We start from the raw sequence: 17,446 nt of genomic DNA on the forward strand, positions 1-17,446 counted from the left end.
CTGAGAACCCTAACCCGTGGGGCGCGATACTCGTCGGGGGGACTGTTGCGCTACTCGTCGTCAGTGGTTGCTTCGCGAAGACGAAATCTCGTACTGCTTTTTTAACACGATTTCACCTTATATATCAATTCCTTATGTTTCATGACTTTCCCTTAATTTACACATCTCTCAATAATTAGAAAAGTCATGGAAACATGAGAAGTGTTGATGAAAAAAGCGAAATCGTTTCGCGTCTGTTATATAACGATGTGCAAAGAAATTGTTCGTTAACAAGTTTCAGTTGGAATGACTTACCGATAAAGAGGAAGAATATGAGCAGTCCAAGTTCTCGCATGCTCGCTTTAAGCGTACGTCCGAGGATTTGCAGTCCCTTGCTGTGCCGGCTGAGTTTGAATATTCGGAAGACGCGCACGAGCCTGATGACTCTGAGTATGGCGAGCGACATCGCCTGGTTGGTGCTCTTGTCTTGGGGTGAGACGGGCGCCCGCGGTAGGTTGAGCGTGTCCTCCTCCTCGGCAACGACGGTGGCCAGCGTGATGAAATACGGAATGATGGCGATGATGTCGATAATGTTCATGACGTCCCGGAAGAAGTTGAGCTTGTTTGGGCACGCCAGGAAGCGCACGGACAATTCGAACGTGAACCAAATGATGCAGATGGTCTCGATGAGGAAAAACGGATCCGTTATGTCCGGCACCTCGTCCTCCTCGATTTTGGTGCCGTTGGTCGTGGTGTTGAACACCTTGAAATAACATTATTATATTATTATTTATTAATTTATTAAGGAAAGTTAAGTGGGTGATAATGTGATTTTAAGTATCGATATAACATTACTAGATTAGATGGAATCAGTAGTGGCATAAGGGAGAAACCTGTTGATGGAGTCATTACCGCAGAGATTTTAGATGTAGATTACAAATTGTTATGGGCGATTTGGGGTTGTATGTAAGTCCTTAATCTTGATTTAGAAATTTCATTGATTGTGGCGTAATGAATTAGGTTTATTGTACCTTGTAGTGCTTGAATTCGGGCAGCGTCTCAAGGCAGAATATGACGATAGAGAGGAGAATGACGAAGACGGAGATGATGGCGACTACGCGCGCCGCCTGCGACGACTCCGGATACTCGAAGAGCAGCCAGACGTTTCTTTGGAACTCGTGCGAGGGCAGCGGCTTCTCCTCCTCCTTGATGAAGCCCTCGTCCTCGCGGAACTTGTTGATCGCCATCTCGCCCAGTTCGTAGAACTTGATCTCCTCGGAGAAGACATCGAGGGGCACGTTGACGGGTCGTCGGAGGCGTCCGCCGCTCTGGTAGTAATAGAGGATGGCGTCGAAGGAGGGCCGGTTGCGATCGAAGAAGTACTCGTTGCGCAGCGGGTCGAAGTAGCGTATCCTGCGGTTCGGGTCGCCGAGCAGCGTGTCCGGGAACTGGTTGAGCGTCCGCAGCTGCGTCTCGAACCGTAGGCCGCTCACATTTATCACGACCCTCTCGCAAAAGTCATGGTCGTGAGGGATGGGCTCGAAGTGGGCCACACCAGTGAACTGGGAGTGGGGGGTGTGCCCGTCCTCGTCCTGGCTGCTGAGCTTGGGCAGCGACCTAACAAAAAATCAAATACTTATAATCCAACAATACTAAAAAAAAATTTCAAAAATTGTCGCTTGAAAACCCCACTATTATGATTCAAAGGTCTTCCTTTAACCTTTAACGTTTATGGTCATATCGTTTGAATCTGAGAGCTTGTGGAACTGTATATTGCTCGATGAGGGTCAAGTGGCCGCAGATACTGCTGCTTTGAAACGTGCTAATGGAAGTTTGTGAGTAAACCTTCCTTTACGTACTTTTTTTACTTTGTAATGGATAGAGTGGTTTTGGTTTCGCTCAAAGAACCATACTAAAATTTCTACACGTAAAAGTTAAAAATAAATATTAATTCATACCGTTCTTTAACTTTACCAGGACATAACATAAGTTCTAAACAACTAATTGTTGACATATTTACGCAAAATAACACGAACCTTCTTACCAAAGAACTACCAAACAAATGGCGTTTTTGAAATACAGCGATGTTATTAATGAGGATGCTTTCATTTAAACAATTTATACAGTTATGTTGTTCTATAAATGAATATTATGTTTGTTAATAATTGGACTTGGTTAGTGTGATAACACACATTCTTTTAAAACACTAATTTAACTCGAATATCGACTGAGGATATAAGTTAACGGTTATTAACTTTAAACGAATAATTGTTACCTATTTCAGCTTCAATTCTATCTAATATATAAACCAACAATTTATCGCTTATAAGAATTGAGTAATTATTATTTAATCAACTAGTAAGACATGACTAAAAAATTAGTACAATAAGAACTACATATATCAGTGTTGTTAAAAAAGAATAAAGTTGGACACGTTTAACTAAAGGTGAAAACCACAAAAACCTAAAACTACCCTTGAACGAGGAAAAGTTCAAAAGTTGCGATAACCTACTTCTACTACGAATTGTTTACCTTCTCTTTGAAAACTGTCTGAGAACAGGTGCACTGGACACATCATCAGAGGCTATTCTAACCATTTATCAAAAAAGAAAAAAACACAAAACGGTATTATTACGAAGTGAAGCGGTCAATTTCGTGCTGTTACACGACCCTACATCGAAAAAGTGTCTGTCTCCATCACCGGCAATTTAGCGCTGACTTTGCATAAAACTGAGTGCACACTTCCAGCAAAGCCCATTGTCCTCGCCGATTTTTCCTTCCTTTTCTCGTCTTACCGCTCTATCCCGCGGCAATTTGAATCCTAACCAATCATGACTCCTCCACTACAATTGATCAGCAAGATTCATGTTTTAAATCAATTATTTTTTGTAATAATATTTTAAGTACACTAATAATTAATTGACAGGGTAAAAACGAATTGAATTTTAACTAACGTATGACTAACTTCGGACAAGAATAAGTTAAAAATGAAATGGTCTATATTAAATAGTAATGCGACGCGGTCAGCTTCTATAATCGGATGAGTATTATGGGTTACAAACCGTGCGGCGTTTCAAACACGTTCCCTTAATCTTATTATCTAATTTAGAACGGATTGCTACAGTTAGGATTCAAATATGAGTTATGATAGGTATCATAACATCGAATATGGGATATGTTATATACACAAAATTATTATATTATGTATTTATACACAAAGTGATGAGCTTTGACGTTGTATTTAAAAATAGATTCCATTTAAATATTGATAATTAAAGAACTTGGCCATCAAAGTTGTTTATGTTTTATTGTACACTAAATATCGCATTGGGATTATTTAATAAGTTTAAGATTATGAATATCTTACTATCATGAATAATAGAAATGTGTTAATCGCTAAATTTCGTATTTACTTTTTATATTTCTTTTAGCGGTCGTTTTACTATTTTTATTAAAATATCTTCTTCTTCAGGTGCGCACTCCGTTCCGAAGGTTGGCAGTCATTAAGACGATTTTCACTTTTGACACCGCAGATCTAAACAGCTGGTTATTATTACAGCCATACCATTCCCTCAGGTTCTTTAACCATGAGTTCTTCTCCCTATGGATCTCATTCATCTGATTTTTCCTTGCATAATAACTTGGAGTATTTGGTACTTTTCTCCTCTCATTGCGTCCCAAATATAACAGTTTTCTCTGTTTAATTGTCTCAATTACCCCCTTCTTCTTTTTCATCCGTCTCATCACTTCTCCGTTGGTTATCTTCTCCTTCCATGAGATTCTTAGCATCCTCCGATACATCCACATCTCAAATGCCTCTAGTCTCTTTATATTGATTAAAACGTAACAGCTCCACAATCGTATATTCAAGTTAAGGTTTAAATCCCGGCAACGTGAAAGCCTCTTCATTTCTACCAATGTACTCCTTGCCTGCTCGATTCTAATTCGTATTTCTTGAGATTTGTTGTTGTCTTCATTCACAGTTGTGCCCAGATACTTATATTCTCTAACCCTTTCAATAGGCTGGCCCTTTACATATATTTTACGGTTATCTTGAGTTGTTTTTGTTATTAGTGTATATTTTGCTTATATTCAATGATAATCGGTATTCTTCACTCACAGTGACAATTTTATTAATTATCATCTGTAGGTCTTCGACCGTTCCTGCTATAAGAGCCACATCGTCGGGATACCTTAGATTATTCATTGCCGTTACGTTAATATTAATGCCAATGTTCTGATCACTAAGTGCTTTATGTACTATGTCTTGCGAGTACAGATTAAAAAGGATTGGTGACAGTATGTATTCTTAACGTACCTCTCTCATTATTTTTACTTCTTCAGATGTCATGTCTTTTACTCGTACTATTGCTTTTTGGCCGTAATAAAGACCTGAGATTATTCTTATATCTCTAAGGTCTATTTTCTTCTTTAGTAATGGTTTTATGAGTTGATCATGTCTAACTTTATCAAAGGCTTTGTTATAGTCTATAAAAGTATGCATATAGGTCCTGGTTCATGTCTAGGCATCGTGGTACCATAACATTATATGCAAACAGTGCTTCCGTTGTTGCTAGGCCTTCACTCTTCTTTTTTGGAAGTGCTATAAAAAATTGAAAAGTTGTGAAATTAAAATATCAGTGCTACTTAAAAATACGAGAACTTTAAATAGAGCCCACTTCATTTATTTTCTATCTTATCTCTTTTTCAAGATAAATTTTAACAATTAATTTTGTGAAAAAGTAGGATTTAGAAAGACTAAATGTGAAAGATAAAGAAAAGATTATTTCTATTGATTCAGCTTTTTTTTTCTGCTAAATTTTTATAACCCGTTGAAACTGATGTCCAAGCTTTATAATGGAAAGATAAATTAGGTTGGCCAGTTGGCAATCGGAACGGCAGGGCTGATTTATAAATACCCATTGATTTAAGGCAGATAAGTAAATTAACCCTGGACAGTAACTAATTGCGGTCGATTTGTTAACGGTGATGTTGAAATAAAAATAGAATCCGCAGAAACTTTTCTCTGGAGTAAAGTCTCTAATTGATTAAATGTGTGAAATTGTAAACAAATCTTTCATGTATAGTTTGAGAAATGTATTTGCCCTTGATACGCAACGTTAACTATATAATAACGTTTGATTAGTGCTGTTAGAATTGGAGTGTAATTTTCAATAGTTGAATACGAATTATACACACGTGTTTACTTTGTATTTGAAATATTATTAATAATTTTGATTTGTATATGTATAATTTTTTAAATCTAATCTATTACCTTTAAACCCCACAAAAAAATATTAATTGTATGATTTGCTATTTTTAAGACAAATAACGAATTTAGTTATCAACTCAAAATAAAAATAAGATTTTTAGTGCATTATTTATTCATACCTTGATGATTTTGCATTATTTCTGATGATTTCTGGTGCAATTCTGAGGCAATTCTAATTCTAGTAAAGAAAACGAAAGTGCAGCCAACCTTAGTGCTGATCGAGTTAAGTTTGAAACAAATATTGATCAAAATCAAAAAAAAAATTGCAAATCACTGATGTGGAAAAGAACGATGTCTAAATCAAAGAAACTGATTCCAAAGAAACCAGTTTGTCCACCTTGCGGCAGCAATTCTTGGCCGAGTTGAAATAATCAATGACGAATTATTAAGACATCAAAATAAATAAATAATATGTTATCTAAGGCGCATAAAAAAAGTGATTTTGTCCCTAACTGTAAAAATCTTATTAAGTCTCAAGGTTATGACGTGTGTTAAACTTATGCGCATCGCAGTGTCGCTTGCAATTATTAAGATTGCTTTAGTTTAGACATATACTAATCGTTGCAATATTTAATACAAAAAAGTTAAAATTTTTACTTGAACAAATGCACCTCTAAAACATTCGCTATATTCAACTCCACAATTACGTTGAGTAGCAAAAACTGTAGAAGCAGGTGATAAATGATTCCAGCACATAACACTATATGACAAGCAAGAGTGAAAATAGCAGCTAGTTTTCATTAACGTTTCCAGTGAAACAATGCGCAGTAAGTTTTTAGTAACAAATATGCATGTATGTGCCTAACTTGTACTTGCCACGATAAAATGTAGGGTGGAATATAAAAAGCACAGATAAGTTCTCTCGTGACAATGTGTTGATGTCAAAACTTTGCATGAATCAATAACTGTGAACAACACAGTAACACGATACTAATCAAACGGTTTTTTCTGGTTGATTTAAGTATATACAGAAAAAATGTGTTATATGTTGCGAAACGAAACAATATTGTTGGAAGTAAATTCTTAATACATGTGACACACATGGAAATCAATTTTATACCATGAAATTTTCAGAGAGAAGTGAAAACCTTGAAGTTTGTTGGTATCAATTTTTCCACAGAATGCAAGTACAACACATTGAATGACCTCCTTCACAATTTATGGTGAATCAAGTCCAAATTATTGATAGATGTGAAGTACACATTCTTGTAAAGTGCCTCATGATTACCGAGAGGAATAAAGGTACATAACTTTTTTTTTTCGAATGTTCTTAACTTCGCGATTTAAATAAATTAAAGCTTGCTACGTCCAAATAAATTATAAGGTTATTTTTACTTTGAAGCCTAGCAAATTTTTTATGTAGTGTCATCGATTTCCTTGCCACTTCAACGGTGTTGCCTCTTTCTACTGCTATTTGAGTTTTTCGGTAAACTTAGATTTGTTTTTGAAAGATTTCAAAACGTAGCACAAACTCAAATTTTTAGGCTCATTTAATTATTTAATCAATTCCAACACTTTTGATATACACCAATAAGCTTTAAAGTTACTGTGAAGTTGTATACAACTCGCGCTTTGGTATTTTCTTATAAAGGAAGTTTCTTAATTCATTGTCAAAAAAACTAGAAATAAAATTCTTATTCTTTTTTGAAGACCTTATAATCAAAATAGTGACATTTATACCCGTTAGACGAATTGCGTATAATTTACAATGTACTACATTTTCTACAGTTGCAATTCCGAGATTAGAAGGATCCAGTAATTCAAGTCGTGTGGTTATACAACTTACAGAACTTTAGCGCCAAGCGAGTAAGGCTTTACTCAATATGAAAGATGTAATTTTATTGACAAAACGTAGGTTCAACGCTTTAGGCTAAACTTAGGATGAATGATTTATGACTTCACATGATCAAGCCAATGTTTCTTGAGGCCGAGATCTTGCAATTAACATTATATCCATTTGAAACTGAATAACAGTAGAAAGTTGTACACCAGCAGTCAAGATCGTCTGGAGTTGGGTTGAGTCTTCCTGCAGATACCATGTGTAATCGGTCTCATGGCGAAGGTCATACCTTTTATATTAAGGTTCTTTTCATCTCCCAATTCAGGTTCAACAATCGATTGTACTCCAGCCATAATTTTTCTTCCCAATGTTGGTAACATTTTTTTTGATATATTTAGAAAACCTACCAAAATTAATAGTATACTAAAATATTTTACAGAGATGATCTTATTAAGATATTTTCTATCATTTTTCAGGCAATACAATATAATTTCCAAAATAAATAGTACCATATTTAATCAGATACAAAATTCGAAAGATAACGTAGACAAATTGGATAAGAGTGGTGAATATCTAGTGGAACGAGAAATATGGACCACACCTTGTCGGCGAAACTAGAAGAACTAGAAGACAAAGCATAAAAGAACATCAATTTAACGTCAGCTTGTGATTTAGGAGACATAAGTACTATGATTACTGTGTCTCAACTATCAAACATACCTACAAAAAACTACTAAAAGCCATTATATGGCTACCTCTCCAACCCATTAAACCTCTAGTATTTAACGAGGGCATTAATCCAAGAGTGATGGTGCAATGAATGCAGATCCTTTGTCACCCGTCCTATCCTCACCTGCGTTCATTAAGGAACGAACTGCTTAGTGTTAGTGAAAAAAAAAGTTTGGTTCAATTTCTGGAGTGAAAAAGTTCTTTAAAATTTATTTATTGTATTGTGTTTTGTGTTATTGTCGTTTTGAATACATATTGACTTGAACTGTTCAGAAATCGGCAGTAAAGATTGTGGAAAATAAATGTACGTATAAATAATAAAACGTCAAAAACATAATAAATATTCATTAATATAAGAATGCAATGGAAAAATGAATTTATCTTAAAAAAATGTATTAAATACGAGAAGTGCAAGGATGTATACTTAAATATTGTTGAAGGACCGTAGTAGGAAGCCTGCAGGAAATATTATATAACTACAATATAAACTCCTATGTAAATATAGACAAAAATGATAGTAATAATGAAAATATAAATAACTCTAAAACATATACAACAAATGTTCAAAGTTAAGTACTACGTTGGATACAGACGGTTACTTGAGATGCTGCGTGTAACCGGTGATAAAAAAATCTTCCAAATATTTGGCAACGATTAAGTAAGTAAACAAATTCAGAAATAAATAGCTGCATGCATAAAATAAACTGGTATCGTTTAAAATCGACTCCGCAACCCGAAGGGAAAGAAATGTTCTAGCCATAAATATATAATGCATCAACGATTATAAACTGTGTTAATAAACTCATTAAGAAAGCTGTTAATTATTATTACAAACACAATACATTCTAAAATTCTTTTGATTCAATCAGAAGTGTATAAGTTGTGTAAAACACAGTTGCATTAAAAGCAATGTGGAATAGACCTTGATGAATATTCAGTTCCATATTTCAACTATAAAATTACTGGTTATCTTAATATGATTACAATGTAGAGAGGGATAGAGTTTGAGTCATAGGCAGCACTAGTACCTTCTATTAACTTAAGTAAATTCCCCTTTGCTTGGAGAGAAGTGACTAACGCTATAAAAGATCACCAACAGGTTTCTAGTAGCAGAACTAATGCATTATAGTAAAATGCACGATATTAAAGCAATAGAGAATAGTAATCATTAAGATATATCACGAAATACTTTAATGTGTACCGATTTAATTGTAAGGTAAATGAAATTCACGATAAGACTTTTGTATGATTTATACCCTATTGATTTGGTGGCTTTGATTTGTATTAAATCTACATCAAGTACACTCAGGTAACACTAGCCAATTGGCAAAAGATTCAATTAAAAGGCGTGGAGCCCAAAAATTCCAAAAATTATTATTATTAACAACATTTTATTGTAATTTTAAACTTAACAATTTAAATTAAATAAATACCATTAACATGGAAATGTTAATGATTTTAACTCAATGGTATTTTTTTATTTAAATTTCCGAAAAGTCATCGTCATGTTTTCTCCAACAATTTAAATCACAAATTGTTTATATCTATATTTAAAAGTACGTTGAGTGTTATATGACCGGAGAACGTATTTTCTAAGTACCAGGGTCACATGCCATTATATTAATAGTGTGGAATTACAATTAAATTTATGACGAAACGAAATTTTAATGGTTGTACTATAATTGGTTTACGTATTTCCTTTAAACATAAATTGTGATTTATGAATTTAAAATTTATGAATAACTTTTTGATTACTAAAAAAATTTATTGATCTAAAAAATATTTATAAGAAATGTACGTACTCGTACTTGAAGGGTTTCTTAAGGAAATATATATCGGGTAATTTTAAATTTATATAACCTCTTCAGATCCCACAAAAAACCCTTCGACAGAATGTTTTGAAATTTTTACCAACGGTTTCACAGAGGTCAATTAGCTTAAATAAATTTTTTGAAATTTAAAAAAAATATATATTTGTTGTGTCCATTAAAATGGACCTGGGATCTGAAGAGGATATACTTTAGAAAATTGTAGATTGAAGTAGATAGAAGAAAAATGTAGAGGTGGTAAACAACGTGTTAGGATAAACCGTTTGAAGTTAGATGTTTCTTATTGTCATTTTATTTAGCTATTCATGTATAAAATAAATAAACATACTCATGTGACGTTACTTACAATCCTTTTTCTGCCCCCAATTAGATTCTTAGGTATGGTTTCACATATTTCATACATTTGACTATAACAACATAATCTTTTAATCAATTTCGATTAACTATACCTCATGCGAAGTCTTGGGTCTCGTTAAATACGGATCATATCCCCGAATTAGGTCATAATGCCTAATGAAAACACAAAATTTATTTCTTAACCAGTAATAAAACAGAACTGCAATAAGTTAATAGGCCAAGATCTGGTTTCTTTTGCCTTACTTGTCGTCTTTCTGCCTTGCATTTAGCCTAAATATGTCGAAACCCAGAAAGAAGTCGTCTTTCTGGCATAAATGTTTATTGAAATCAATTATGAGAGTAACCTATAAGTGCGCAAAAAGCAGCGAATGTTCTTTGCTTTTTTTTCTGTAATAACTCGAAAGTACTTTGTTTTTTTGTTACATTGTTCTTCATTGCTTGGCAGTTCTTCGGCTTAAATTTTTATAGAAGTGTCAGGTGTAGGATATAATAGACCAACGAAAACTAAGTATAAAATCTATATGTATATAAACAGAAAATGCCAGAAGGAAGATTGGCTTTTTTCTATCTTCTTTCTGGTATAAATATTTTATGAAAGAAAGAAGTGAAAACAGCAAAACAGAGGGAATTCCAGGAGTCTTGTCTCCTTTTTTCTTTCAACCTTGTTTCCGTTAACCTTTTGCGAGTCTGAAATTTTAAATAAGACGAAAAGATGAAAGAAGATAGCTAAAATAGTAAATGAAAGAAATAATTAAGACCGACGAATCGACTTTTCGAACAATAACAGCCCAATTATGACTTAACGGAAATTTTCGATCGAGGTCATGCAGAAGGCAATTTCTCTAAGTATTGTAACAGTTCGCAGAACAATCATGGCGATATTTATTAAAATCACTGCTGAACTATACATTCTAAATTTTTGGAAATGATCTCTTGCCTATCATCAAAAGTGATCTAGATGTCAAAAAGATGTCGTTCATATAGAACGGAGCATAAACCTATTGGACAAATAAAGTGCTTGAAGTCCTAGAAGAGCACTTTGAAGAACAGTTTGTGTAGAACTGTATTAAGAACTGCGTAAGAACACCATATTCTCTTAATTTTAACCTTTGACTCACTTTTGTGCGTTTTCTTTGAAGACAAATTTTACCAAAATAACCGAGAATCATCTGAGAGATTGGAACGACAATTTAGGAGGTCACCAAAAGCATCGAAGTCTGGAAAATTTGTTCCTAATTGTTTGTGAATATCATATTCTTATTCGGGAATATTAACAAAGATCAAAATTATTCTGTATATGTAATTATACCAGTTGTTACGTCAATTTGCTTAAAATAATGTTCAATTATACTCGAATAGTGGACTTGTTTGAGCAACGTACGCAGTTAATTAAAAAATTTTGAATTAAACATTTAGACTTTCGTTTTCATTGAGATGTTGATGATAAAGCTGGTCAATGAATAAAAAAAAGCTATGAATAAATATTCATAAAACTATACATGTAATCTAATTCGGAACTAAAAAAAGAAATGGGGGTAACTTTATAAAGGTAATAAACAAGCATTTTTTAATACAAGATATTTTAATGTCCACCTCATTGAGTCCACATCAATGTATAAAAATAATTTTCTGTATGAACACATTTATTGATTTTTATTTTATCTTGGCCCTGTTGGAAAAATCTTCAACTATTCCACTTTCATGAATTATGTTTTATTAAATAATATGAGTTAATAAACATTATCTATGGACTATGTGCGATTCGATCATAATTATACAAAATTAAAAAAAAATACGACTGCGGTCGGAAACAGGATTTTATTGGACGCTCGGCGTCGTGACGTCAACGAGTATCCCGTTTCTCTTTCGTGCTATCCTCGTCCAGCAACGATGCAGTGAATGAGGACAGTGACGACAGCAGCGGAAGTAGGTCGATCTATGGCAGGACACGGACCTCGGGACCTTCCTCTGGTCACAAAAACCACTCACTACACACGGGGCATCGCTTCTATATTTAGCCACGTTTACCCTTGTCTTGTCGCTTTGCATCTCAAGAATTCTTATTAATAGACGAGGCTTATAGCATACTTGTCTCCCGGATACAGATTGTTTACTATCATAAAACTAAACTGAAAATTGAAATCTTGTTTTGAAGATTTTAATAAAATAAACAGCTTTTTTGGGAAACTTTGATTATTTGATAAACAAGAACCATGTCACATAAACTATTTCAACTTATAAATATAAAAATGGTTTCCATGTGCCACTTTAGTTATCTTGATATCAGATTTTAATCTATTATGAAACATACTAATCGATCAATAATAACGTTAATAACACAATAGTGAATAACTTTAGTCGATTTGCGCTATTGAAAATTTATTTTAATGTTTCAAAATTTTGCAAGTCACTTATAAACGTTTCTCATTAGCGTGGTAAACTCAAAATCAATAAAACATATTCCACCAGAGGCGCTTCAGCTTTCGATGATCTATTATTAAATTTACGAGTGTTTTACGATGATTTTCCGAAGTTAGTTTAGAGAGGTACTTGAAAAGTCGATTAATTAAATCGTTATAAATTCGGTTTATTTGACCCCCTTTAAATTTTAATGTAAATAAATTATAATAAAAAAAATTCTTATCGATATCGTTATCTTTTGCAATTTTTAGCATTTAGTATTATTTTATGATAAGTCATACAATGTAATAGATATGATGTAGTTTGCGGTGATTATGATAGGTCTGAGTTTAGAGGTACAAGTTCAATTACGAACATTCGAAATTCATAACTATTACAGTGATTACGACAAAACATTAAAATTTCATTGACGACGTGCAAATTACTTAAATAAATTTTTGCGAATACTCGTTGCAGTTTGCATAAGAATTTATCCAGAAAACATGCTAAAATTATTATTACACTCTTTTATTTCAATGTATGCTCTAATTAAGGTAAGAATTTAAGATGTATTAATTTAAAAAATGTTTTTAATCATTTTTTTAGAGCTTTCTTGGAATACCTCCTGGAATGATATCTAAGAAATCATTTCCAATAGGATTTATTATTCAAGGAACTCTTGTTTCATTGGCAATAATAATACTATTACTTCTTTATGTCATTGCATTATTAATTCAAATAGTGTTATGGGGAATAGATTTATACTTAATCTGTAAATGGGGTAAATCTTATGGAGGCAGATTACGAAAACACGATGTTCAATTTGATGTTACCGATGAAAAACTTCCAATAGTAGCAATGGCCGTTTTAAATCATAGTGATGATCAAGAAGTGGCTGTTGAACGAGTCAAAAATGAACTCATGAAATTCCATGGGTCTTCTCACAAATTATCTTCTACGGTACGAAGATGTTTGGGATATCCTTATTACGTTAAAAAACACACAAAAGCGGAAGATTGTGTTGAAGTGATTAAAGTAAATAACAATAAAACTTTGTCTAAAGATGATTTGATGGATTATATCCAAAAGAACTATTCTAAAGACGTAATAAACGGCGATAAACTTTGGTACGGAAGGATATTTGCGCAACCTGTTTCGTGGAATAAGAAGAGTGAAAAACATAAACAAATGGTTATTATGTGGGTTTTTAGACATTGTTTAGCCGATGGAATTTCATTGATAGCATTGGTTCAAAAAGTTTTATATCGCCAAAATGCGTTAGAAAATCCTAAAGTTGATATTAAAGTTCCAAAACCAAGTTTGTCGTTAGATGATGTTCATATGAATAGAAATCCTTTCACTTGTGAACAAGATGAGGACACATTTAACACAGAAAAAGGAGAACGTCAAATTGCTATCAATTCTGAAGACGAAATTAATTATGTTCCATTGGTAAAGAAAATAAAGTCTAAACTAGGTGTAGGATTTACTGAAGTATTAACAGCCTGTTTAACAGCAAGTTTAGCCGAAGTTTTAGCTAAGCGAGGAAAAACTATGGATAAATATACGATGGGTCTTTTATTTAGACCTTACGATGATGATTTTGTTAAAATAATTAATGGAACTTACGATTACAATAATTTATCGAATAATTTTACTGCGTTTATAATAAGAGTGCCTGTAACTATGAAGCAAGGATCGACAATGATCGATAGAATTAAAGCAATGGATTTAGAAGCTAAAAAAGCTAAAACGTCTGTAGATGCTTTGGTAAGTACTATATCCTATCTTCAAGTGTATCGTTATTTCAACAATTTTTAAATTAAGTTTAATCACACATTAACAAAATATGGACACTATATCCCTCACCCAATTATGAAAAGTACCACGATGTTCATGATGAGAATGTCGGCTGTCGCAAGTAACGTTGGAGCTATGAGAGATGGAACTATTGCCGGATATGAAGTTGAATCAGGATTATCATATCTCCCTTATTGTTATGACACTGGTATTATAATTTTGTGATGGTATTTCGAATGTTTATTAAAATGCGATTTTATATAGCTTTCAGATTTGCAATTGTAACGAAAGGAGATCGATTCCAATTGGCTTTAACTACGAAGGAAGGTGTTCTAAAAAATAGGAAAGAATGTCAAATAGTTCTTGATGGTGTTTTCAAATATATCGATCAATTAAATAAAGAGATTGAGAAACAAAGTTAGAGTTTTAGAAAAATTCTTATTTAATATTATTTATAATAATTGTTGTGATTAATTAAAATAAATATATTTTTTTAAATTAAGGTGTAATATTAATTTAAAATTTCTACCTTAAGATGGACTCTAATTCCAATCCAATTAAAAATTCACGTTTATTTTTAAGCCGAAGAAGTTATTATTGAACGTCAAAAATGATTTTGAGTTGGATGACTCAAAGTCCTAAAAAATTAACACACCAGATAAATTTATTACTGGACATGATTTTCAGAATACTAATAATTTTTCACAATACTCATAACTTGAAACATGTAAAAAGTAATTGATCATCAAGAAAAAACCACCAAAGTAACAAGCAAGTTTTAAATTCGAAATTATAACATTAACATAAGAAATCTACTAGTTGTATTGACATCATTGACGTAATTATGCGCTTGTTGCATTTACAAACCATTTACAGTCTTTGGTGCAAAATCAGCGCGCAGATACTGTAATTGTTTGAGCATTAACCACGTATAAATCGAGATAGTCATGGTATGCTTGAGGTAAGAGAAATGTAAGGTCTGGAGTTGCGTCGGCCTATAACATCAATCAGATATTTCCTTGAACGCCAGTGTTTATTTCTAGTGAGGCACTAAAGTTAGTTATTTTTAAGTTTTAGTGCTTGAATTTGCTAGTAGTGTCAAATGTGGCAAGCGTTAAGTAGTGACGTTGAATTTTATTGTAGCGGCTCTACTGATGACTTACGTAACTTTGAGGCAAGGAAAAAGCAGGAAGGCAGTAAAAGGTGCCTCACCAAAGACACCTTAATACTGTTAAAAAAATAGTTAAATCCAGGCTACTTAGCGAAGATTGCAATTGCAATTACATACGTTTCAAAAAAGATCAGCAAAAATGATGCTACAACTTGCATTAAATATGGTCGTGGAAAGCATCATCACAGACTCTACGCAATTCTCCCAGAAATCACTGAACAAGCTGAAGATGGCCCTATTAGAATACATGGTACACTAAATACGAGCTAAAAATTACAAAAAAAAATTATTGACGTCATCGTTAAAAAAAGACAAATTTTAATTAGCCACTTTATTTTTAAGGTCATTGCGTTTCAAAAATTGTTTGCATTTGAGCAAACTATTATACACCATTATAATAATTTTATAATGATGATTGATTTGTATTTCAATCTGTACGTAATTGGAATTAATTTAATGGAAACAAGCACATTTTTATGTTCGTCGATTTAGCAGCAAAATGGTTCAGCCTTTAATTAATAATTGTAAGTGTTATATAGAGTGTATCTATAACATCAACAAACTTCAAAAGATGATTTTGTCTCCTTAGTATATTGTATAAAATATGTGGAGGATATTCTGTCGGACATTATCAATAACCAATTCGCTACCAAAATTAAATCAAGCAATTATTTTACCAACCTGTATAGTTTACTACATTAGCTTAAAACATAATCAGCATTATAAGCAATCAGATTATCGTCCGATTATCACCGATTATACCGTGTCACAATGATATTTATTGTTTCAATTATTTGCTATATTGCCAAAGAGAACTTTCCCAAAGGTACCGCACTCATTTGTACTTCAGCAATGGAAAGGTATTCATCAGAATAAATAGGTTAACGAAGTGCATAAACAAACCAATGACTTCTATAAAAAGAATCGTGAACTCTACTACTAACAAGTGCGCCTGAGTAATGGACAATAACACTAAAAAGTGAAGAATTCATAATCCCCCTCACAATTCATGATCACATAATCAATACCTACTCATAAAAGATTAATTCTCCAGATATAAAAAACAGACTTTGTTGTTATTTCCAAGTAAGCATTAAGGTTTTTTTCTCTGGAAACAAATTTACATGTACATAATTATGATGAGTTTTATACTACATTGTAGCGATCCTACTACATTTGACAGAGAATTACACGATTTATAGGCAACAGCATTATGTGTGCTACAACTTCGAATAGCATTAATGCCGTTGATTGGTAAACAGACTACAGTCAAGGAGTGTTGACGAAGCTTTAACGAACAAAAATAGAAGACTTTTAAGGGCTGATTATGGAAAGTAGAAGGCGAACAAACGTATAATATAACTAGATTTTTTAAAGATGAGTAAGTAGGTAGTATGGCTTCCCGATTGGTGTAAAAATGAATAAGCTTCACTCCATAAAGTTCGGTGATCTCACGAAATTTATAAAGAATGAAGAGCACAAAGGAATTGAGAAAAGAAAAGTTACTCAAACTGATGACAAAGCATCGAAACGGTCAATGAAAAAAGGTAAAAGAGATTTGATGAAATGTGGAAGATTTGATTTACTCAGCCAACTACTTAGAAAGTGAAAACGGAAATAAAGGTAAAAGATAATAATAAAGAAATGGAAAAACCTGTCTATGTAAACCTCCTTCATCTATAGGCTTATAGATAATCGTGGAAATGGGAAAAGAAGTTGACGTAAAAATAGTGTAAAACAATAACACTAGCAAAAAGATCGAAATATTCTCTGCAAAACCTGAAAATGTTGGAAAAATAAGAAGTTTTGAGAGTATCCTAAGGAAACAAATCATAGAAGACTTCAGAATAGTAGTACAAGAGAGAAAAATTTCAATATTAAAGAAATGTGCCTATTAAGGCCGGCAAGAAAATCAAAGAAGAAATAACTGGATGCAAGACGATGCTTTAGATACCAACTGTTTACAGATGCAGCCAGAGATATTTGGCTGAATATGAAATGCAGAGATAGACATCATCAGCTAGAAACAAAAGAATGCGTCGGGTTGCTTACAACATCAGCCAGAAGTAGCCCTAAAAATCCAACAAATAGTAATGAATAGCAAAAAAGGAACTGTCGCAACGAAGGGT

General features: G+C 33.0%; 2 protein-coding genes across 16 annotated transcripts in view; one reads left to right on the forward strand and one right to left on the reverse strand.

Annotated features, from left to right (window-relative positions):
- The window catches only part of LOC111429421 (Potassium voltage-gated channel protein Shaker), a 411,559-nt gene that overhangs the window by 14,148 nt on the left and 379,965 nt on the right, over nt 1-17,446 (reverse strand). For 13 of the 15 annotated variants that reach the window (XM_023065335.2, XM_023065333.2, XM_023065336.2 and 10 more), the window contains 2 exons: nt 1,011-1,596; nt 295-742 (listed from right to left, as the gene is read on the reverse strand). In XM_023065335.2, coding sequence (XP_022921103.1) covers nt 295-742; nt 1,011-1,596 — 1,034 coding nt within the window. Of the gene's footprint in view, nt 1-294; nt 743-1,010; nt 1,597-1,937; nt 2,024-2,511; nt 2,608-17,446 lie in introns of those variants that run through there. The other 2 variants (XM_023065338.2, XM_023065339.2) reach the window with 2 other exon arrangements.
- Nucleotides 11,737-14,609, forward strand: LOC111429424 (uncharacterized). The gene is made up of 4 exons (XM_071197331.1): nt 11,737-12,900; nt 12,953-14,116; nt 14,174-14,354; nt 14,411-14,609. The coding sequence occupies exons 1-4, from the start codon at nt 12,850-12,852 to the stop codon at nt 14,566-14,568; spliced, it is 1,554 nt and encodes a 517-aa protein (XP_071053432.1). The 5' UTR covers nt 11,737-12,849; the 3' UTR covers nt 14,569-14,609.

The sequence above is a fragment of the Onthophagus taurus genome, chromosome 1 (assembly GCF_036711975.1).
Source record: "Onthophagus taurus isolate NC chromosome 1, IU_Otau_3.0, whole genome shotgun sequence".
NCBI lineage: Eukaryota > Metazoa > Arthropoda > Insecta > Coleoptera > Scarabaeidae > Onthophagus > Onthophagus taurus.